The sequence below is a fragment of the Pipistrellus hanaki genome (genome assembly GCF_964339955.1).
Source record: "Pipistrellus hanaki genome assembly, chromosome: 4".
Taxonomy (NCBI): Eukaryota; Metazoa; Chordata; class Mammalia; order Chiroptera; family Vespertilionidae; genus Pipistrellus; species Pipistrellus hanaki.
The window spans coordinates 5,767,970-5,791,023 of record NC_140506.1 but is presented as its reverse complement, the minus strand read 5'-3'; the positions used below and the strand labels follow the sequence as shown (position 1 = coordinate 5,791,023).

The 23,054-nt window shown below is 53.3% G+C and overlaps 1 protein-coding gene across 2 annotated transcripts in view; it reads left to right on the top strand.

Moving 5' to 3' along the window:
- LIFR (LIF receptor subunit alpha) overlaps positions 1-23,054 on the top strand; it is a 64,811-nt gene that overhangs the window by 2,594 nt on the left and 39,163 nt on the right. For both annotated transcript variants that reach the window (XM_084880564.1, XM_084880563.1), the window contains exons 2-3: positions 18,464-18,624; positions 20,654-20,768. In XM_084880564.1, coding sequence (XP_084736690.1) covers positions 18,486-18,624; positions 20,654-20,768 — 254 coding nt within the window. In that variant the 5' untranslated portion in view covers positions 18,464-18,485. The remainder of the gene's footprint in view (positions 1-18,463; positions 18,625-20,653; positions 20,769-23,054) is intronic.

The window sequence follows — 23,054 nt, the reverse complement described above, 5'->3', positions numbered from 1 at the left end:
AAGCAGAGGAAACTTTTAGAAAATATTTGGCTCTTTTAAATAAAAAATTAAGGTCTCACAGTGCTTTCAGAACAGAATCAATTGTGGAAGCAGTGCTGATGCTAGAAATGGAGCCTGTTCCATGATAACATTTGAATATTAGCCAGTGGTGAGCTTTATAGTTCCATTATGCTCGGTTTTTGAGAATGTTTTGAAGACCAGGGCAAGCAGTCATGACCTTTCTTTGTTTTCACTGATCAAACAAACCTCTTAGCGTGTAAGGTGTAGTCTTTCCCCTCTGTTCTTTAGTGCCTGTCATGGCGGTACAACTCTGCTAATATTGTTTATGTTAGCTCTTCCAAAGACATGGAAGGATTCCGTTGGTTACGCTGTCTCAGGCAGGGTTTTAGGGAGTAAGGATAAAGCAGTGCACAGGGCCCAGAGGCCCCAGGATGAGTTCACACTTGGGGGCGGGGAGACAGATAAAAAGCAGAGAAACTGTAAAGGAGATTCTATCAAATAGTGATCAGTACTGGAAAAGTAATAAAATAGGGTTGCTGTGGTAGAGGGATGGTGGTGGTGCACTGTTGGTTTAGATCAGGGGTCGGCAAACTGCGGCTCGCGAGCCACATGCAGCTCTTTGGCCCCTTGAGTGTGGCTCCTCCACAGAATACCACATGCAGGTGCGCACATACGGTGCGATTGGAACTTCATGGCCCATGCGCAGAAGTCGGTTTTCGGCTCTCAAAAGAAATTTCAATCGTACTGTTGATATTTGGCTCTGTGGAGAGTTTGCCAGCCACTGGCTTGGATTGAGTGCCTCTACAGGCCTTCTGAGATGGAGAGATGTGAGCCAGGAGTTGAAGGACAGGAAGAGGTGTTTCGTGGGAGATCAGGCAGCGGGAACAGCATGTGCAAAGGCCCTGGGGCCCCACTGCCTCTCAGAGGACCCAAGGCAGCCAGCCCGCGCGTGTGTGTGTGTGTGTGTGTGTGTGTGTGTGGCTGGAGTTCATGGTGAAGGGAAGAGTGGCAGGCAGGAGAGAGCAGGCTCTGGGAACGGTGCCCTGTGCGTTTGCATATGTCAGGGAATGTTCCAGGACTGGAAGGGAGACCTTGAGTGGTGGGGTTTCTCCACCGGCTGGGAGCTCCCGGGGGGGTAGGCACACACCTGCTGGGTCCCGGTTGCTTCCCACGCACGGCCACAGCCTCGGCCACAGCCTCGGCCACAGCGGGCCGTGAGCATTTGTTGAAATAATTAGGAATCGGTGAGTTTAAAAAGCAATCGTGCTCCTTTGCTCAGAATGTTAGGTTTGGAAGTCTTTTTTTCTTTGTGTTTCGCCTTGGCCCTGGCCTTTCCCAAGTCTGTTACGCTGTGAATGCAGCCTCTCCAATGATTGCTCTAAGTCCGTTGCATCTGATTGCTAGTCTCTGAAGGATGAAGCCTTAAAAATGTATCTAATTTTCTGGGACATTGTAGCGGTTTCTGTCCTTTGCTCAGAAGCTTCGCCTGGATGTCAGCGGGCTGGCTGTTTGGTTAAGCGCAGAGTTCTCAAAGCGGCCCTTTTTCCGAGCCGCAGGTTTCAGCCCCCTGGGGCTGATGACAGACCGATGAGCACATCTCTGTACCTCCGGCAGGTCCCTTTCCTCACAGGAAGAATGTGCGCATGGTCTATTTTAGGGAATATCGGGAACCGTGGTATTTCCTCTTCCCACTTCTAATCTGCGTGTCGTTCTAAATATACGTTCCTTCATGCTAATTGAAAGCTTGGGAAATGGCCGTTGTGCCGAGCAGTTGTCACAGACCTTCCTGAGCCCCCGTCGCCTGTCCCTGGACGGGGACCCCTGGGCTCCAGTTCAACATCAGGACTTCTGTGATGCCGCGGAGCGGGGGTTTCCGGTTTTTTTCTCATTTCCTATTCTCCTTGGTTGATCCCAGCACCCAGGGGACCGTTTCCATGAAAGATCATATTGTCTCCAGCCCTCTCTCATAAGTTCTATGTCAGGGGTGGATTCTGTGACTCCCGAGTCTGAAGCGAATCGCCTTTGTCCCTGTCCCTGAAGCGAAGGCCCTGCAGGCCAGGAGGAGAAGCCGACAGGGTCTGCTGCCTGTTTAACTGGTGGCGACACAGGTGGGGACTTCGGTGCTTGAGTTTCAGGCGCTCTTACACCCCCTTTGCATGTCCTTTGCGAGCTGTGGAGATGCAGGCAGTGCGCACACCTTCTCGCCTGGCATGGTCATTGCCGCTGAGGTCCCTCCCTTGAGCAGGGGCTGTGTTCTCTGGTGCCAGGTGAGGAAAAACACCGGGTGGGTGCATTTTCCGTGTACCGTGGCACAGAGGTAAGAAACTCTTGGCTCGGACCCATGCGCCTGGTTTGGAGGGCAGATGCAGAATAAACCTTGGAGTCCTCTGTGCCTGTGGTTGAGAATAGGTATCTACACTGTTCAGTGGCAGTATCCCGAACGACCACAAGGAGGCGATGTTTCTTCCTGAAAGTCTGTGTGTGGCTCTTCCCTGGAGGGGGGCACTGGATCCTGAGGCCCCCCCTGAGCTGTTCCTTCCTCTCACCGAGGGGAGAAGCAGACTCTCCCAGGAGACCCCGGACCGAGCACAGTCGAAGCGGAGGTGGCAGGAGCATCTGGTGGAAAATAACAAGTGGTGGCAGAAGCTGTGCTCCCGGTTCTAATATTAGAAATGCCAGGGGAGCAGTGAGCTGCGGGCAGAGCTGGGTGCGTATTGAGTTCGGGGCAGGAGTAAGCGGCAGAGATGCAGGACTTCACCCCAGGACTTCAGGCCGGCAGCCCCGGAGGGTGGGTGCCAGCCAGCGTGCCCCCTAAAAGCGGGGTGCCCACCATACCTGCCGGCAGGCGTGGGGACCCACCGCCTTGCCAGTGAGGTCCCGTTTCCCGCGCCTTGCCTCCGTGCTTATAGTGCGGCAGGAGAGGGAAGGAGGCGAGAGCGTGCTGGAGATCTGTCCTAGGGAACAGTCAAAGTGGGAGCGTAAGTCTCCGTCTCCCTGGAAGCTTCTCCTCTGTTCATGCCTCGGAGATACTGGCATCATCAGCGTTGGTGCAAAACTGTTTATTTTGGAAGACCTGGCTCTGATTTCCCGGGGGGAACGCCATAGAGCTTAACGTGCAAAGCTCTTACGAATCCCAGGAACGTAAGCCCACGGATGTGCAGAATTGGAGGGCCAGATGAGGCCTCAGACCAGGGGTCCTCAAACTTTTTAAAGTGGGGGCCAGATCACGGTCCCTCAGAGAGCTGGAGGGCCGGACTATATGAACTACTAATTCCTACTGTAACACCTCGGCTGCGCTCACTGCCCAAAAAACCTGGCGGGCCGGATCAGACTCCTCTGCGGGCCGCATGTGGCCCGTGGGCCGTAGTTTGAAGACCCCTGCCTCAGACCATCTGGTCAACCTCTTAAGTTTCCTGATTTAAAAAAAACAAGCCCCAGAGGAGTAGGCATTTGGTATTTGTGGAAGAAAGCATTATCTAGAAGGATCTGAAGGAAGAACTTCGGGTTGCACCTTAGCTCTGGAGCAGGAGGGATATACAGTTTCATGAGTTTCTCGTTAAGAAATAGAGGAAGCTGCTATTAAAGCCCAAACTCTTCAGCCTCATAGGAGCCAGAGGGCAAGTGAAGATGCTGAGCCCGGGTCTCCCGATCTCCCAGGAGGCAGTCATTCCTTTGAGTTCAGTCCGCTGGGACCCGGTGCCTTTGACATGCAGTTTTGTATTTGAAAACATACGTACTTTAAAACCTAGCGTTTTGTTGTCAGGTTGTTTTGCTGTTTGTTCAGAAGTGCCTTCTGAATAGCTTCACTGGTTTTTGTTTTGTTTTTTTAAACTTAGGGCCATATAGGGATCTGATTGTTTAAACACAAAGCGAGCCAGCCGGAGAGTTTTGGAAATTGTCATTTCCAAATGCCACCGGTGGGTGTTTTAACGGTGACAACTTTCCAGGAGGGCAATTTTGGATTACTCATCGAAAGCCTCAAAAATGTGCCATGTCCCCTTAGTCAGGCATTTCCACCGCCAGGAATTCAAGGAAAAACAACACAAAGCATGTGTACGGGGCCGCTCTCTCGCCCCGGTCCAGTCCGCGCCCACGCGGGGCCTGTGGACACGTATTCCTGTAGCAGCTTCCTCCCCCCACGGGGAGCCTCCCCTGGGCGGGAAGGCTGCTAACCAGGGTGTCTTCCCCTCGGGAGGGGTGTGTTCTCTGGAAGCTTGGGGGGAACTCACCTCCAGGATCTGGTGACCTCCACAGAAAGTGCACGCCAAAAACAAACCACCTCTAATTTGCCAAAATGACGCTCATGGCTTTGTCTGTGATAGTGTGATAATTATAAGCTGGAACCAACTGAAATGCCCAATGATAGGGAGATGGATTGCGCCAGTGATGGCATCCTATATAATAAAAGACGTAATATGCAAATGGCCGTTAACGCCGCGAAGCAAAAGGACTGGATCTGGGATCAGCAGGAGGGTGGGGCAGCAGAGAGCTACAGGAGAGGCAGGACAGCAAGCTATGGGGGGCAGTTAGGAGAAAGAAGGAAGGGGGAGCTACAGGAGGCGGGGCAGTGGGCGGAGAGCCACAGGAGGGCGGCAGAGAGCTACTGGCGAGCTACGGGTGCACTGATCCGTGTGCAGGGCTACTAGTACCCTTATAATGGGCACTCTCTCTGCATTAACCTGAAGGAGGGCAGTGCCGATGGATGTGGAAGGTAATCCGAACTTGTAAACCCAACAAGCAGATTGCAAAACGGTATGTGCAAGTTGATCTAAGGTTTTTGTTTTTGGAGGATGGATGTGAAAGAGAGGACAAGCCGGTGTGTGTGTGTGTATGTGTGTGTGTGAGAGAGAGAGAGAGTGAGAGAGAGGGGGAGAGAGCTGTGCCAGAAAGATTATATACCAAACGTTAGATGAGATTGCCTTTGCGCGTTGGAATTACAGGTGAGCGTTACTCTTTGTGTTTTCCTGACTTCCAGCATGTAAAGCTTTGTTATATTCTAAAGGAAACGGGTGGAGATCCCACTTGCCCTCCCCTGCGGTGTGAGCGTGGGCAGGCTCTGCGTCTGTCTCCGGCTCCGTGGAGTGGGAGGGTGGCATGCCGCTCAGGTGCTACGTCCACCTCACCAGCCTGGTCTGAGGACTGAGGCCAGTGCTGTACATTCCTGTTCACACAGGGTTCCTAAGCAGAATCACCTTTTTATTTTTATTTTTTTAAATAGCTTACATCCAACTGTTGTGAGAAGCGTCTCAGGACATTCTGACAAAATATCCCACTGCTTCTGGCCACTGGGAGGAAATATTTTGTTGACTTTTTATTCACTTTGAAAGTGAAATGCTTTCTGCTGCCAAGAAGTTGCGTTTTGAATGGGAGGGAGTTTTTTTTTTTTCTGTGACTGCGTTCTTCAGTCATCCTCTACGGCGAGTTCCTGAAGGCCAGGGTCCGCTCTTTCACAGCGTCCTCAGGACACACGGGTGCACCCGCTCCGTCCCTAGCTAGCAGGGCCTTTCTGTGCCAGGCAGTGGGTCCGCTCCAGACTCTCCGCAGGGCCCAGGACAGACAGACGTGCCCCGGGATGGGGGATGACACGGGAGTGACCGGTACCGTCCAGGGCCCGGGGGCACACACAGCCAGCCTGCTACCACAGGGGGCCGTGGTAGCAGGTTGGCTGTGGCTCCTGCCGTCCCCTGCTGTTCTGAAAGGGACCTTGTTGTCCCGTGCCTTTTCCGCGAACACAAACATCCCTCCCGCGTATTCCACAAATTACACGGGGAGCAGACGAGGTGACTTCTCCCTGACACCCGCCGGTGATTTAGTGACGGCTTCCATTCGACACGCGTGAGAATGCCCCGGGCTAATAGTCTTACAATTGCCTCCATCTATCTTCGGCGAGGGCCCCGCCTTTTGGAGATTGCCTTTTATAAGATTACCACGATGGGCTCCTACCCATAAATTCAGGGCAAGTGGAATTCACGGGCATTCTGTTTGGGAAATTCCGGCACATAATCTTACTTTGGATGACAGCGATAAAGCCTTCCGTTTAAAATAATGGTCCTATCTGACGTTAATTTCATCATTTGTTCTTTATGCAGGCACAGTTGTGTGTGTGTGTTTTTTTTTTTTTCTTAGTTGGCAGCCATTATAAATATTTTTTTAAAGATATATTTTCTTTTTTACAGAGAGGAAGGGAGAGGGATAGAGAGCTAGAAACATCAATGAGAGAGAGACACATAGATCAGCTGCCTCCTGCACACCCCCTACTGGGGATGTGCCTGCAACCAAGGTACATGCCCTTGGCCGGGATCGAACCTGGGACCTTTCCGTCCGCAGGCCAATGCTCTATCCACTGAGCCAAACCGGTCAGGGCCGCTGTAAATATTTGAATGTAAAGTAAACCCTCAGTGGTCACGGAAGGGGCCTTGGTACTCTCCTGACACGCGCTGGCCTTGGCTTTTACCTCCCTGGCGCAGCCTCACGGGAGAAGCCGGGCCCGAGGGCCGTTTCTGTCCGGTTCCCGTGCAGACAGCCTGGCGGGTTAGGTCACTCCCGGGCCGGAGCCGCCAGCAGCGCCAGCACCTTATCCTCTGTTTATCTCCCACTGTTTCCTTGCCCCACCGTGGCGTTCCGAGGCCCACGCTACTCCCGTCCCCGTGGAGCCAGCGGCGAGCCTCCTGTTTTGTTTTGTTTGTTGTGGGGGAGGGGTGCACTCTTCATGAAGAGACACCGATGCCTCTGGGAGAGGCCTGAGTGCCAATGGCACAGCAGCCACGCGGTGTGGGCGTGCAGACTCCGCCTGTTGGCAGCGCCCCCTGTCAGATGCTGCGCCAGCAGGGCAGAGGCCGCTGCTCCGGGCCCTCAGCTCCCGTGCCCGGAGGCCGCGCCGTGATTGCGGGGCTCACAGGTCCCCGGGGGAGGGGGGACTCACACATCCCCGGGCCCGGCCGCTGGGACACAGGCCCAGGTGCTCCGGGGAGCCGTGGAGGGCTCCTACGCCAGGCAGGTGGTCTCTGCCTTCGGTCCTTAGGCTCCTGGGAGAGACCATAAGGATGATCTCTTTTTTCCTCTTCTTTTATTTATTAAGGTATTATATGTGTACATATCTTACCAGTTCCCTCCCCCACTCCCCTACATGCCCTCCCTCCCCAGAGTTTTGTGTCCATTGGTTGTACTTATATGCATGCATACAAGTCCTTCGGTTGATCTCTTATCTCCCCCGCCTCTCCCTACCCTCCCCGCTGTAATTTGACAGTCTGTCTGTTGCTTTACTGTCTCTATATCTTTTTGTTCATCAGTTTATAATGTTCTTTATTATCCATAAATGAGTGAGGTCATGTGGTGTTTCTCTTTCATTGACTTGTTTATTTCACTCAGCATGATGCTCTCCAATTCCATCCAGGTCTCTGCAAATGACAAGATTCCACATTCCTCTTATTTTCACTGCAAGACAGACAGCAGGGACGCCCTGGGTGGGAATTGGCAGCAGGCTCTTGTGTCTGTGTGGGGACCAGTAAGGAAAGATAGTGGGAAGGAGAGATGCCAGCCGGGTTTTGAAGGCCGAGGCGGTGTTTGCTCCGTGGACCGGGAAGAGCGGGGTGAGGGGGGCACCGGGCAGAGGGCACGGCGTGTGCAGGGACGTGGAGGACGGAGCCTGGCGGTCTGGCGGGACCGGAGCGCAGGGCAGTGGGCAGGCGTGGGGCTGGGACGTTAGACGGCACAGAAGCAGCAGGGAGCCTGACCCAGGCCGAAGCTGGCTCCCTTTCCGTTGGCTCGGCACAGCCATGGAAAATCTCAGGCCTGAGCCCGGCATTTCAGAAAGGTGACCCGAGGTTGTGCGGGGAGGACCGGGGAGTCTGGAGGCAGCGAGGCGAGGCAGTGACGGCCGGCCCTGCTGGTGCCCGGAGCGCCGGCCCCTTCCTGAAGCCCCCGATGAGCCGTCTAAAGAAGCCTCCGCGTGTTTAAAGCTCTCCCGCACACATCTGCACACGCACGGACGTGTTTACTGTGTGTGCCTCCTGGCGGGATGACCAGGGGCCCCCTGTGTGGGCGCCTGGGGTCAGGGAGCGGAGAGGCCCGCAGACACAGGGCTGCCTGGGCTGAAGCCGCTGGGCGGAGGGCGGGAGCCGGCAGGTGTGAGAGGAGGATTTCCGGAGCCGATGGGCAGCGGGACAGGTTCTCACTGTGCCGCGGTGCCTCATGTTGGCCTGGAGCGCAGACCCCACACAGAGAGGAAGGTCACCGGGAGGCGGCAGATGTGTTAATGAACTTGACTGCGGTAACCACTTTACGGTGCATATAGCAAGTCATCACGCTGCGCACTCTAAACACTAAACCTTTCTGTCAGTCACACCCCAGTAAGGCTGGGGTAGGGTCCGGGGGAAGCAGGGAGTTGGCTGCACCGACGGGGGGATGGGATGAGAGCACGTGGAGTAAGATCCGTATTGGAGTGGGAACGTGTAGTAATTTGGGCGGTCATCAAGGCAATCGTAATAGCTTCTGCTTCATTATAACACTGCCTGAATGCTGGAGGGCAGTGATGAAGTGAGGAGACAAGACACACCCTCTCCTCCTTACTTTGGCAGTTACTTTGCCCAAGGCTCCATCCCACTGACCAGTCTTTTGTGTGGTTCCTACGGGTTGCTGCTGAATCAGCTCTGCTCCAGCCCCTGTGTGTTCATTCTCTGCCTCTTGCTGTCACCATCATCGTCTGAGACTGCCTCTGCTGAACTGATCTTACTGGGTCATTGGAATCCTCCTTATTTCATCCAACATATTTGCTATTTTGCCCATTTTTTTAACCTTGCGGTTTGATGAATAGGATACTTGTGTCTCCGTTCAGCTCCTTAGTCACAGTGTCAGGGACTCTGTCACATCTGCCTGTAGCCTTGTCCATGGGGACAGCATCCGTGAATCAGCACTGCTGGTCACATGGTGAAAAGACACCCCCCCCCCCCCACACACACACACACACCGCCCCGTAATTTTTTTTTTTACAATTCTGTATTTCTTCATCTTGCACGTAAATATGTTTCGGGCTTTCGGTAAGATCTCGTTCAAAGCAAGACACCTCCTGCGTGTCTCTGACCCCTGCTTCCCCAGCGCAGTAGGATCGTCAGATAAGGGGTGCGGTGGGGCTGGGCACCCCGCCCTAGGGCCCCTCTCCCGTGTAATTGAATCCAGGATCCGCGTCCAGCTCATACGTCCTTGGTCTGTGGAGTCTGCTTTCTTGACAGTGACCCTTTCCTGAACAGCTCTGCCCGGGGTCAGGGTCTGTTGGTTTTTCACTCTGCCTTCCACTCTTGTGCAGGAGACTCAAGAAGAGGTCAGTCTCGGTGTTTTTCTTTTTGAGAGAGAAGCATTTGCATTTGCATTCTAACAGGATGCGTGGGATTTCTAGATTTGGGGTTAAACAACACCCCAGAGAAAGAAAGAGACTGCTCGGGTTCTTCTGGAGCGGGGAGCGCTCGGATCCAGACCCCGAGGAGGGTTGAGAAGGCATCCGGCACATGCGTGTCAGAAACCTGTGCGCCGGAAGGAAAGCCTTCACACAGTTTATATCTTCAGGTTATTGCGGCAGCAAGACCAGGAGTTTGTAACGCCAGTGCGTTTTGAAACAGGTTGTTAACTGGCGCCCTCAGAACTGTGTTTGGCCCGCGCGCGTGTTTTGTTTGGCCCATGCGAGGTTTTTGGGAGGGGAAAAAAAAAAATTGGACTTAGTTGCCAGCATTTACAAATAAGGAGATCTCACATTGAGAAACAACAACAAACCTGCATTTCTTGGAAAACCCTGAAGGCCGTGACTACCCTGGACTCCGGCTCCTGCAGGAGGTGCCCCGGCAGTGAGCAGCTAACTGCCCCCCCCTCCCCTCCTCCTGGCACCTCAGCTGACCGCCTTCCTCAGCTGATGGGCTGATGGGCTGGCCCTCCAGTGAGTGGAGCGTGCACCTGCTGCCCTGAGAGCTGAGCAATGAAAAGCATGCATAGCATTGGAAGGAGGGCAGTACGGTGGTGGCTGGCGGGGTTTCTTTGTTCCCTGAACTGCGGGGCCTTGTCCTGCTGTGGAAATAGAGGTGCTTGATCAAGCAGGTGGTATTTCCCCCAAGAACAGCATTAAGCTGGGGACTCCGTGGTGATCAGCATTCCTGATCACATTCTCCCTCTTCTGGTTCATGCAGGAGACAGACAGGGTGTGACATCTAAGAATCATGCACCTACACATTTTTTTATGACATTTAACGCAGGGAAAGTAGGCCCTGGGCCATCGCTGTGTAATGTCAGAGCTGCTAGGGGATTTGTCTCAGGCCACACACCTGCCACTGAGTCACTGTCCGGCGAGGGCCTGGAGCCCCGGACTTCCACCCGGGTTCGGTGAGTTTTGCTCCACATTTTCCAGTCCAGTGTCACGGTCCAGGGAGAAAATGTAAGACAGACCTGGATTGAAATCCAAGCTCTGCCCCCTAGGCGCTGACTGCCCCCGCCAGCCAGCGTCAAACCCTGTCGGTGCTCCATTCCCCTGGTTATAAAAAGGGGAGGATAAAACTGACCTCCTAAGCTTGGGACAAGGTTAAACTTAATATTGCATTGAAAGAACGTAAAATCGCGCCTGCTCGTAATAAATGTAAACAACGCATGCCATCCGAAAAATAACACTTGAGAACTTCATGGCAAACCAGTGCACTCAGAAACCTACCATTCAACGTTCTCTCTGGAATATAGAGTAACAACTGGGTGTCATCCAAGTATTTGAAGTCCTTCCCAAAGACTCCGTTGGGGTGGATCTGTTCAAGCCACTCAATAGATGGAAAGCCCCCTAAGATTAAGCTGGCTAGACGTCCCAACGCCGCGAGACGTGGGACAAATTGTTAAAAATTGGGACTGTCCCGCCAAAAGCGGGACGTCTGGTCACCTTACCTTAGATGCAAGATGAATCCCTGCTGGTTGGGAGGTCATAACGGATGGGGAAAGAGGGAGCGAGGAAGGGAAGGAAGACTCTCTGGAATGCCGGGTGTGACCTGACACAGGCCCACGCGGAAGTTAGACGAGGCTCAGTGGGAGCGTTGAGAGAGCTCGGGGTGCGGTCTGCCTCGGAGGGGTGAGAGGAGAGCAGATGGTGGAGTCCAGGTGTGATTGTGAGTTTGTCCTGCCTGCAGTCTGGTGCAGCCTTCTGGCGTTCAGCCTGAGTTTGGACGAGGAAGAGGGTTAAACATAAAGGCGAGATTGAAAGCCGGGGCAGTCACTGTGGAAGACGGATTGTCGAGGCCCTCACTGGCAGCCACGGGATGGATAAGGAGTGGTTTGGATGCCCCGAGCCAGAGCCCTGGAATGTAGATAGAGGTGGAGGGGAGGGGAGAGAATCCAGGCCTGTTTTGGGGGTGAATCTGGTGAGTTAGGTGGAAGGGGTGAGGAAGGAGGAGGAATCCAGGGTGAATCTTGCTTGGTGCCATGAAGGGATTGGGGGGGGGGGAGGGGCATGAGAGCCTCTTTGCAAGGGAAAGTGAGTTTCACTTCGTGCACGTGAAGTTTTTGAGCAATCTCTGAAACATCCAAGGGATGTGTAGTATCAAAACATTGTCATTCCCGAAAGACCGCATCTGAGTGGGTTGGTGTGGATAGGCAAGAAAGTGCCCACTAGATGGTTCATCCAGAACCGGAAGGAGGCCAGTGCCAGGGCACACGGGTTTGAACGTCATTAGTCAGATGATGGGTGAGTGAGGGACGGTGGGGTGGAGGGGCAGTGGGCCAGGAGCCCACCAAGGGCTTGGCAAGGAGTGGCATCCTGAGGACCCCTCGGGTCGGTGCGGGGAGGAGTGGGTTGTTCAATGAACAGTGTTGGGATAAGCGGTGACCATTTGGTAGGGATGAGTCCCTGACTCACACCGATCACCAAAATTAATTTCATATGGATCACAGCTTAGCCGAGTAAAAGCCTCAGTGTACTTGAGGACAGTCTGGGTGACAATTGACATAATCTTGGCAGGAGAGGGAAATTTTGTTCAGAACTCGCAAGGGATAAAGATGAGAAATCTGGCTTCATGAAAGTCAGGCAGACACCTCACTGGGAAGCGAGAAAGCAACCCGGAACTAGATTTACAGTGTAGACAACAGCTAATGTGCATCTTGGGATATTTCTTTCTTACCAAGCAGTGAGGGAGAGATGAATACTTAACGAGGAAAAATAACAGGCAAAAGATAGAAGAAGCAATTGATCACTGAAACATTGCAAATTACCGGTCACCACCAGAAAAGGGCATTTTTGCCACACAATCCAGGAAATGCATTTATAGCCAAAAGTTGGAAAAGGTTAACGTTTAAGAAAAAAAACATATCCCTGCCCAGCCTGTGTGGCTCCGTGGGTGAGCGTCCACCCAGGAGCCAGGAGGTCCTGGTTCGATTCCCGGTCGGGGCACCTGTCCAGCTCGCAGGCTGGATCCCCTGTAGGGGGTGTGCAGGAGGCAGCCAGTGGATGTTCCTCTCTCATCATGGATGTTTCTCTCTTTCTCTCCCTTCTTCTCTCTCTAAAAATCAATAAAAACATTTTTTATTAAAAAAAAAAAAGTATTCCTGGGCCTCGGTGAGATTGTGAGGGAGCAGATGCTGGGGGCGGAGCTGCTCCGGAATCTCTCTGAAGGTCCACTTTGGCCATGCTTTCTGCATTTTAAAGGCCATTTGGATGTTTTTGAAGGAGAAGGCGTGTTCTTTAGGCTGTCCCTTTACTGTAAGAATAGAGCCTTTTGCCACTGTGACAGAGGGACAGACCAGTTCATTGGTGTGCCGAGCATTGATTAGCTCCTGCCTGCCGGTCACTTTCTCCAGTGTGACAGAGAGGCTTCCGGTGGCTCCCGGGGGTGGGCAGGAGGGAGTGTGGGGGACATCCCCGAGGGTGTTCCTTAGATGCCCTGGTTTGGGAGGAGCCTTAGGGGAGCGGCAGTGCTGGCCCTCTGTGGTGTGGAGGGGGATGGTGGCCCCCGGGAGGGCTTTCTCTGCCTGGAGGAGCAGAGGCTGGAGGTGCGGAGCAGGGGGAGCCTGGGTTGGGCTGCAGACACAGCTGATGTGCATCTTGGGATATTTCTTTCTTACCAAGCAGTGAGGAAGAGATTAATACCTAGCAGGGAAAAAAAAAAACAAAAAAAAAACAGGCAAAAGATAGAAGAAGCAGTTGATCACTAAAACAATGCAAATTACCGGTCACCACCAGAAAAGGGCATTTTGACCACACAATCCAGGAAATGCATTTATAGCCAAGCAGTTGGAAAAGGTTAACGTTTAAGAAAAAAGATATCCCTGCCCAGCCTGTGTGGCTCCGTGGGTGAGCGTCCACCAGGAGCCAGGAGGTCCTGGTTCGATGGACAGGGAGGCCCTCCCTGTGGGGAAGATGACTGAAGTGGCAAGCTTCCAGGGAAGCCCGGTCCGGGTGGCAGGGCGAAGCGTTCCTGGGAAACGCAGGACACGGTGACGGCGATGGGAGCGTTCTGTTCGAATGGCAGACCAGGAAGAAACCGTGGTCCTTTCGGCAGAATCCACTGAGATGTATTCTTCTCACAAAGCGGGAGCTGGGTTTCAGTGACCCTCCTGCCCGGAGTGGGAGGGCACACTGAAGCATCGCCATGGAAACCATGGAAACCGAGAGCCGCCCCACTGTCCGGCCTGGACTCCCACACTCCCTGGTTCACAGGCCTGAGTGTCTGCTTAGTGGGTTCCCGGTGCCCCCGGGTCAGAAGGGACACCTAGCAGGTCCTTTTGTGAAGCAGCCGGGTCTAGACCGCTTACTAAGGATCTATAACCCGACATAGCAATAGCAGCTTAAAAAAAATAATGCCTTTCCACTTTAGGGGAAGCATTTTAAAAATATATATATATTTTATTGATTTTTTACAGAGAGGAGGAGAGAGGGATAGAGTCAGAAACGTCGATGAGAGAGAAACATTGATCAGCCGCCTCTTGCACACCCCCTACCGGGGATGTGCCCACAACCAAGGTACATGCCCTTGACCGGAATCGAACCTGGGGCCTTTCAGTCTGCAGGCTGACGCTCTATCCACTGAGCCAAACCGGCTTCGGCTAGAGGAAACATTTTTATTGCATTCGTCAACAGCCACACGTATGAACCTGTTAGGGACTGCATAGCGTCCCAAACTTTGGCACCAGACTGGACCCCTCCACCCTCAGTTCCATTTCTTTCTTTCTGTTTTATTTTTTTTTTTTTATGTGTTGATTTTAGAGAGAAGGGGTTGTGAGAGGGAGAGAGAGAGATTTGTCGTTCCACTTATTTATGCATTCATTAGTTGGTTCTCAGAAGTGCCCTGACCAGGGATTGAACCCGCACAGCCTTGGGGTATTGGGATGACCCTCTGACCATCAGAGCCCCCTGGCCTGGGCTCATCCCCATTCCTGCGCTGAGCTCCGGATGGCACTTGTGTTTTATCACAGCGACTCGCCCTTCACCAAGAGGCCTGCCACATAGCTGAAGGTTCCACAGTGTTGAACAGATATCACTTTCTTTGCTTTGAAAATTTAAAATATGCCATAATGCCCAGTTCAGGTGCTTCTGTGCTGGGGGCTCCTCGGCGCAGGGTTCAGAAACCACAGCCCCGACTTAGGCTTCGAGTTTGGGTCGCAGCCATCCAAAGCCTAGAGCGTAGACGTGTATTCATTTTTGTCATATATATATATATATATATATATATATATATATATATATATATATATATATATATGTTTCTAGCTCTCTATCAGTGTTTCTCTCTCATCGGTGTTTCTAGCTCTCTATCCCTCTCCCTTCCTCTCTGTAGAAAATCAATACAGAGAGGAAGGGAGAGGGATAGAGAGCTAGAAACACTGATAGAGAGCTAGAAACACCTCCCACCACTAGGGATGTGCCCACAACCAAGGTACATGCCCTTGACCGGAATCAAACCTGGGGCCTTTCAGTTGATGCTTTATCCACTGAGCCAAACCGGTTTCGGCTCATTTGTGTCTTGTTCACTCATCCAGGTACTGGCTTAGCATTCGCAGTGTCTGCTCAGTGCTAGGGGCTGGGGCTAGGGCTGGGACCCGGAGGCTGATGGTGAGCATGGAACTCCGCCCAGGGAGCTGCAGGCTGTTGGGGGAATTACAAAAGCTGGAAGTGCTGCCTTCGGGCAGGGCCAGCCCACTGAGGGTAGGGAGCCGGGCAGTGCCTGGTTTTGTGTTTGTGGAAGCCATTTAGCCCTAAGCTGCCTGGGAAGTAGCCAGGGGCTTGCCCTGTCCTAGTGCCACTGTTTACAGAGGCTCGGTGGCTGGGCCTGGCTGCTGGCCCCCGTTTGTGGAGCCCCTGCGGTGGGTGTAAAGTGTGGAAGCAGGGGAGGGGGCAGCTAGCCTCCTGGGCAGTGAGCTCCCCACCTTCTCCCCGGGGGATATTTTTCCATTGATTTTTAGAGAGCATGGGAGGAGGGGAGAGACAGAGAGAGAAACATCCATGTGAGACAGACACATCAGTTGGTTGCCTTCTGCACACGTCCCAACCAGGGCCGGCCGGGAATCGAGCCTGCAACCGAGGCATGTGCCCTTGACTGGATTCGAACCCAGGATCCTTTGGTCTGCAGGCTGATGCTCTATCCACTGAGCCACATCAGCGAGGGCTCGTTTCTCATTTTTGTTTTCTGCCTCCTTTGGTGGTGGTGGTGGTGGGGTTGAGTCACGTCCTGGAGCAGCCTTTCGGAGAATGGGTTCCAGGCCGGTGGCCGCCCCTTCAGAGACTCGGCGGGCAGCTGGGTTCGCTGCCTGTGCGGCTCGGTGCCCGCCCTGCTCTCCGGGCATTTGCCTCCTTCGTTGGCTGCTGCAACCCGGGGCGGCTATCCGGGTCTGAGGATGAGCTCCTGGAATTCTGTAAAAACACACTCTGCTCTACGAGCAAGGCCCGGGTGGGGAGAAAAGCGAATGCTGACAGTGCCGTGGCCAGGAGGGAGCAGAGACATGTTTCACGGGTCCTTTTCCCGGAAACACACCCGGAGGCTCTGTTCACATGTCTATCAGCCTTAGATACGTCCGCTTGGCAGTTTTGCCCGGCAGAGAAACGAGGTCTGTACAAGCATAGTATGACTGCATCACCTAGGTCAGCGGTCGCCAGCCCTTCGGACCTCACCCACCACCGGGGGTCCGCAGGTCACTGGTATGGCTGGCGACCGCTGGCCCAAATGACTTGCTTGGAATGTACTCTGTCGGTGGGATGACAAAGGAAAGTGGGCAGGTCATCCTGCCTGTTCTCAGTTGGCGACCTGCCTTTGATGCTTCTGCTCCTGATAGCCCCCACCCCGATGCCCCCTGACCTCCTTGGGGCGGCCCGGGCAGTCGCGCTTGCTGGCGCAGGCCTGTGCCAGGAGTGTGCCCACTGCGTGGGGCCCAGCAGGCGTGTGAGGCTGCGGCTCCCCCTGGGAAGCCCCCCTGGGGCCGGAGAAGAGCCGGCCTCTGCTGCCCCGCCTGCGGCCCAGGAGGCGGGTAAGCGGTCTGCCCTCAGTCTCCCGCTCGTTAGGGATGGAACCGGGATAGCACCTGAGTCCCCAGCACCTGTCTTGGGCGGGCCTCCATGCCTCCACCCCCTGCCCTTGCCACTTTGTGGGACACCCCCCCCCCCTTTTTTTTTTTTTTAAATGACTAGGAACGTGTAGTGAGGGGCTATCTCACTTCAAGGTCATGCGTGGCCAGCCGGTGAATAGGGTGTGTGGTTATTTTTGTCTCCTTCATCCAGTTACTCCCATACAGACGATGTAATTCTATTATATTGTGCTTCAGACGTCCCGTGAGTACATTTTCATTCTGATAAGTCATTACGACGACACTGGGCTGGACTGGAAAACAGTTCATCCTGAGCATCGCTGAACCTTGTCCCCACGTGGGGTCGGCCTCGTGTGTGTTCGGTTCTGATTGTTTAAGCAGTTTGGGCCCCGTCCTTGTTTTTGAACGGCACTCAGTGGCAGCCACGCGGGCGGCCTTGCCATCACCTTGGAGAGTGTTTTCTGGATTCTCCCGTCAGGCTCTGGATTCTCCTCTCGGGCTCTGGATTCTCCTCTCAGGCTCTGGATTCTCCTCTCAGGCTCTGGATTCTCCTCTCAGGCTCTGGATTCTCCTCTCAGGCTCTGGATTCTCCTCTCAGGCTCTGGATACTCCCGTCAGGCTCTGGTGATTTAGATGTTGGATTTCCTTTCCCTTATCAAGTCCCTGTATCTATCTCCTGTGACATTTTCTATTTTTGTCTTCTGTTTCCTCTGAAAGATTGCTCAATGTTTTTATCTGTCTTTGAAAGCATTTTAATATTAAGCAATGTCTTCAACTTGTAAGAGCTATTTTTATTTCTGATTATTCCTTTTTCATGGCATCCTCTTTTTTTTTTTTTTTTTTTTTTTTTACTTTCTAAAGTCTCTCCCCCACTGCCAGAGTCTGTCCTCCACCCAGCGGATGGAGGAATATTTTCCAAGTGCACCCCAGATCAGGGTCTCTCCTGGTTAAAGCACTCCGGTGACTTTTCCTCTGAACCCCGTTAAACCCCAAACCCTGCCCTTGGCCATGACCAGCCCACATCCCTTTGCGTCTCCCGGCTCTCAGCCCCTCTTCCTGGGGAGCTTGTCCTTGCCTCAGGGACTTTGTGCTTGCTGCTGCTTGTCCCCTGAGGTTGTCATGGCGCCTGCGCATCAGTCAGATCTTGCTCATGCACACGGACTTACTCTTTCAAAGAGCGTATCAGGAAGGCAGAGCTCTCCCTTGTTCAGGTGTGTGTCTTTCCGAATTAGTCTGATGAGGTCCTTGAGGGCAGGGCCTCTGTCTAGTTTGGTGCTGTGCCCGGTGCCTGGAGGAGGGCCTGGCCCTTGGGCTGCTGCCCTGGCCCCTCCCTGCCGCCCACCAGGCCCCTCCCTGCCACCCACCAGGTCAGTCACTGTTTGCAAGCGCCATGTGCTTACGTGTCATAACCAGTATTTTTATCACATCTGCAAAACCCCTATCTTCCCTTTCCCATTGTTTTTTACTCTTTAAACTATTTAAATGTATGTGAAATAGAAACTTTACACCACCGTGTCAAAGGAAAACTGATATTACTTGTCATCAATGAGCGACTGTAAAGGTGCATGTAAACGAATTAATTTGAAGTGTGTCATTCCATGGGTCCCTTAAAATTGTCTGTCTGAGCTTCAGTTCCATGCCTGCTGCTCTCTACTCTGGTAGCATTAGAGCGGAGAGCATGGTGCTCGGTCGTAATCTTGAACTTGAAGCCGGTCTTTTGAAAAGTGACCCTCTAATGGATCTGCGGCGACAGCTGTGCCCGATCGCTAATGTGCCCTAAAGCCCGGCCGGCGGAGCCCAGCGTCCCCGGGGATTAGCGTGCGGGTTTCAGCCGTGGTGCGGCCCGTTCTCGTGCCCGCGGTGGGCACATGCCCGGCCCGGCGCGAGGCCGGGGCGGGGCGGGCGGAGCGCCCTCTGACCTCCTCCTCCCCCCGTCCAGGGCTGACCGCGCCGGACGGAGGATGGGCCCTGCCTCGTGTCCAGGACGACTGACCCGGATGGCGGCCGGCGAAGGGAGGAGGATGACCTCACATCTCCGGCGGTTCTTGTCCACGTGTGTGCTCCTGTGGCTGATGGAGCACGCGAGCGGCCAGAGGAAGGGTGAGTGCCTCGGCGTCACCGGGAGCCAGCGGACTGCCCGCGGCCCCGTGTCTCCATTGGGACCTCGAGGGTTTGCTGGTGGATAAAACCCATCTCTCGGTCACCTTTTTTTCTACGTACGTTCGGCGGCTTTTTAAAAGGCCCTGAAAGCTAGATCTAAGCATTCTTTCCCCATTTCACAAGCTCAGGTGTAATTTACGTTCCATAAAATCCACCCGTTTGGGATCAAGTTCTGTGCTTTTTGAAAAACGCATGCAGTCCTGTGGCCACCAGCACCAGCGGCAGCACCGGCTCTCCAGAACTCTCCCAGGCTCCTCCGGGCCAGCCGCTCCCCTCCCACCTCCACACCGAATACTGTGTTTCTCTGCAATATGCTGCGTGTTTTCATTTTATTTAACTGCATTAAGAAGGTTTGTTTAGTTGCCACCTAATTTATTTGTATAAAACATTATCCTTCTGCCCCTGGGTTTAGTTCTGATGCTGTTTCCATTTCTCCAAGGTCTCGATTAAATAGCTTTATTATAATCACTGATACTTTCTAATGTGAGCGCTTATAATGGTTTTGTTTTCTTTTATGCAAACAGCTTTATGGTTTAGCGCTGATGTAAATATCATGCCAGCTCCATGTGAAAACTAGAGAAAAAGGCTTTTTTTCATAGACATTTATGTAGAGCAGGGTTCTTTTTCGGCTGGTGTGCCGCAGTAATTTTTAAAACATGACTGTTTAGTCAGGGGCACTGACCTCTCTTGCCTTAGATTGTCAACTAAGAAAATGACAGCAGCCGAAACCGGTTTGGCTCAGTGGATAGAGCGTCGGCCTGCGGAACTGAGAGGTCCCAGGTTCGATTCCGGCCAAGGGCATGCACCTTGGTTGCGGGCACATCCCCAGTAGGGGGTGTGCAAGAGGCAGCTGATGGATGATTCTCTTTCATCAATGTTTCTAACTCTCTATCCCTCTCCTTTCCTCTCTGTAAAAAAAAAATCAATAAAATATATATTTTTTTAAAAAAGAAAATAACAGCAGTCAACACACTAGTCACAAGGTGTGAATTAATTAAAATGATACCTATTTTTTTTTTTTTTTTTTTTGTAGTATTGGTGAAAAATGTATTTTTTGCTGTGCTCCAGAATTTTGGTAGTTTATGTGTGCCATGAGATGCAAAGGTTGAAAATGGCTGATGTAGAGTCTGAGATAGAATACCTCTTTTGTACTTTCATTGCTTTTCCCTCTCCCTCCCCCCTCCCTTCCTTTCCACCCTTTCATCCTTTCCCTTTCCCCCCTCTGGTGCCCTCTTTTCTTCGAATTTTCCTCTTGGAATGACATTTTCCCATCGCACAGTGCTGACACGTCCCATGACGTAAAGCTGCTTTATAGGCGCAGGGAGTGCTGTGCTGTTAGATTGCGATCTTCCGGAGGGCTGCTTTGCCATTGTTTAGGTCCGCGTGAACTATATACTTTTCACATGTTTGTGTGAGCTCATTGCCGTGGAGATTTAATGTGCTGCGTAACAGCCTGGAGGCTGGTTATGGGGTTTCCATGTAGGTGGCAGTCTGGTAGCCAGCCGCGAGGCAGGAGTGCCTGGGAGTGTCGAGAGCCCTGTTTGTGGGAAAGACATAGCTTTTACCTAGAGTTCTTTTTCTCTTTTTTTAGCAAATGAGGCTCTTGGAGATAAAAATCCTCCTAGGCCCCCTCTGGTCCCACCACAGACTCCACACAGGCGCTCCCTCTGTTTATGGCCGTTGCCTGGAAGTGGGATTTTTTATGGAAGCCTTACCCCCGCGTGGTCAGCAGTTGGCCCGCTTTCATCAGGTTCCTCTGGAGCTGTTTTAAGCCCAAGCTACAAAAAGAAACGCAAAAGCAGCCCCCTCCTGGGCCCGCAGGCTCCCCCCACACCCTCCGCACCCAGAGCGGGGCCCTCTGCCGGCACATACGTTTGTACTTACCGATTACAGTTGAACTTGCTTTTTACATGCGGTTCCATCATTAAGCACGGTGTGTGTGTGTGTGTGTGTGGTTCTGTGTCTGCAGGCGCTCCTCGGGACCTGAAGTGTGTGACCAGCGACTTACAAGCGTGGGACTGTTCGTGGAGAGCGCCCCCGGGAGCAGGCCGCGATGCGCTGTATGACGTTTGCATCAAAAACAGGTAAATGGGACTACCGCTGACGGCTACCGCCTACGAGCAAAGGTTCTTTCTCGTCCATCTGGGAGCATAGCGACCTTGTTCTGTGCGTGTCATGAAGGAAATGTGAAACCGGAACTCTCTCTTTCCGGCAAACGCTGACCCTTCCATCAGTCGGGATGGGAAGAAACCATCCCATCCCATCCAATCCCATCCCGTCCCATCCATGGGATTGTCTAAATCGGGGAGCGGGGGCGGGGGGGGGGGGACCTCTTTCTGGACAAGGGCTATTTAGATATTTTTAACACCGTCTATGGGCCATGCAAAATTATCGGATTAAAAGTTAGCATGCAGTATTTGGTCAAACATTTAGCCAACTCATCCCTAACGCCTTGGCAGGGCCAGACCCAGTGGTGTCCTGGGACTCCTAAGGCCCGTGGGCAGGGCGTTCCCCAGCGCTGGCCTCGGTGATTCCAGAGGATCCCACTGAGCAGCTCCACGTCCCAGGGGGCTGATGGGCGGTTCCCATGGCGATGGGTGTAGATGTGCGGTTACATACTGGGACACTCAGGCTTTCCTCTCACTTGGTGGGCATTGGTGGCGTGTTGTCCTAAGAGCCGGGGTAACGTATCAGCTTGGATGAGTCTGGTTGTGCTGCAGAAACAGCCCTCCGTTCTGGCGCCTTTCCTCTCTGCTGCGGACATAAAGGGCGCTTTGGCGCTGTGTCCTGTGCTCTCTTGGGTCCGCTGGTATCTCTGCCGAGTATCCCCCTCGGCCTAGGCCCAGGGCTGTGGTGACTGGAAGCAGGGAGCACAGCTGGAGGGCTTCCCACGGCCCCCTGGGAGTGGAAGTGATCTTGTGACTTCACTCAGCTTTCTCTGCGACTGAAGTCACGTCTGCAGGCCCCGCTTCGAGGGGTGGGGAGTGCCATCCCACTGCGAGTGCACAAGGGGGACCTCAAAGGTGTGAGGAGCGCCCCCTGCAGGCCACAGGGAGAGGGAGTCAGCGCCCCCCGGGAGTTCACAGAGGACGGACCCTAACGGGATGCTGACTGGACTTGTGGGGCAGGGAGCCCCTCTCCAGAGGTGGAGCTGGCATTGTTTGCACTTTCTGTGGGAAACAGCTGGTAAGGGAGACGGAGTGGAAAAAACGCATGGGATTAACTTTAACCTTTACAAGGTGTATTTTGTGTTTTGTTTTTCTTTTCCGGTCTGAGTAAGCGTTTGTGGTATGAGCAAGCTATTGATAGCAATCTGACCTCATGGCTGCTTAGCCTGGCTTTGTATCTGGTGGCAGGTAGCAGGGTAACAGGGTAGTGGGTAGCAGGGTAGCAGGTAACAGGGTAGGGTAACAGGGTAATAGGATAACAGGGTAGCAGGGTAACAAGGTAACAGGGTGGCAGGGTAGCGGGTAGGGTAGCAGGTAGAAGGGTAGGGTAACAGGATAACAGGGTAGCAGTGTAACAGAGTGGCAGGGTAGCCCGTAGCAGGGTAGCAGGTTACAGGGTAGCGGGTAGCAGGCGTGGAGTCACATGGCTTCACTTGGGTCTGTTGCTTTAGTTCCCGTGCCCCTGCCCTGTGCTGGCTGTGTTGCTGGCACCAAAAGAAGCCTCACCCACGAGCGGAGAGGAGGGACCCTGCGTTTGAAGTCCTCAGCCCGGAGTGAATGACGTGAACAGGCCCCTGTTAGGTGCTGGGGTGCAGGCAGGGGTGTGGGAGGCCCCAGAGTCCCTTAGCTTGGGTCACATTTTTTATGGGAAGTTAGAAATGCGTGTGAGTGACGGTGAAAGAAAGGAAACGTGCTTCGTAAAGATCCGAAGGGCCACAGAGCCCCAGAGGAGGCAGTCGCTCTGTCCGAGAGGGAGTGGGTGGGAAGGAGAAGCATTTTGAAGGCAGAAAGTTTGCCCAGAAAGTTTGCTCAGTGAACCAGGAGCCAAGACAGAGGAGCAGACAAGTTGAGAGTGTGTTTTTGGTTGAGAGCAGCCAGTGTCCTTCCTGAGGTCCGTGTCGGGTGGGAGAGGGGTGTTCAGGGAGGTGGGGGTGTGCAGTGGAAGGTCAGGCCGGGTTTGCAGGGCGCGCGGCCATCCTGGGCCTGGGAGAAATCACCCGGGCTTCCTCCACTTTCTGCTACAACCTGGCGACTTTTCTTCCACCCGCAGCGATGCCCTTCGTTATCCCCGCTCTTGGCATCCTTAAAAGGCAGGATAGCCTGTCGTGATTCTGTGTACAAAAGAGCATAAGACATTTTCTAGTGCCTTTTGTGTTAATCAAGTTTTAACGGGACGTGTTCTGTTCGTTTGATCTGCTGACT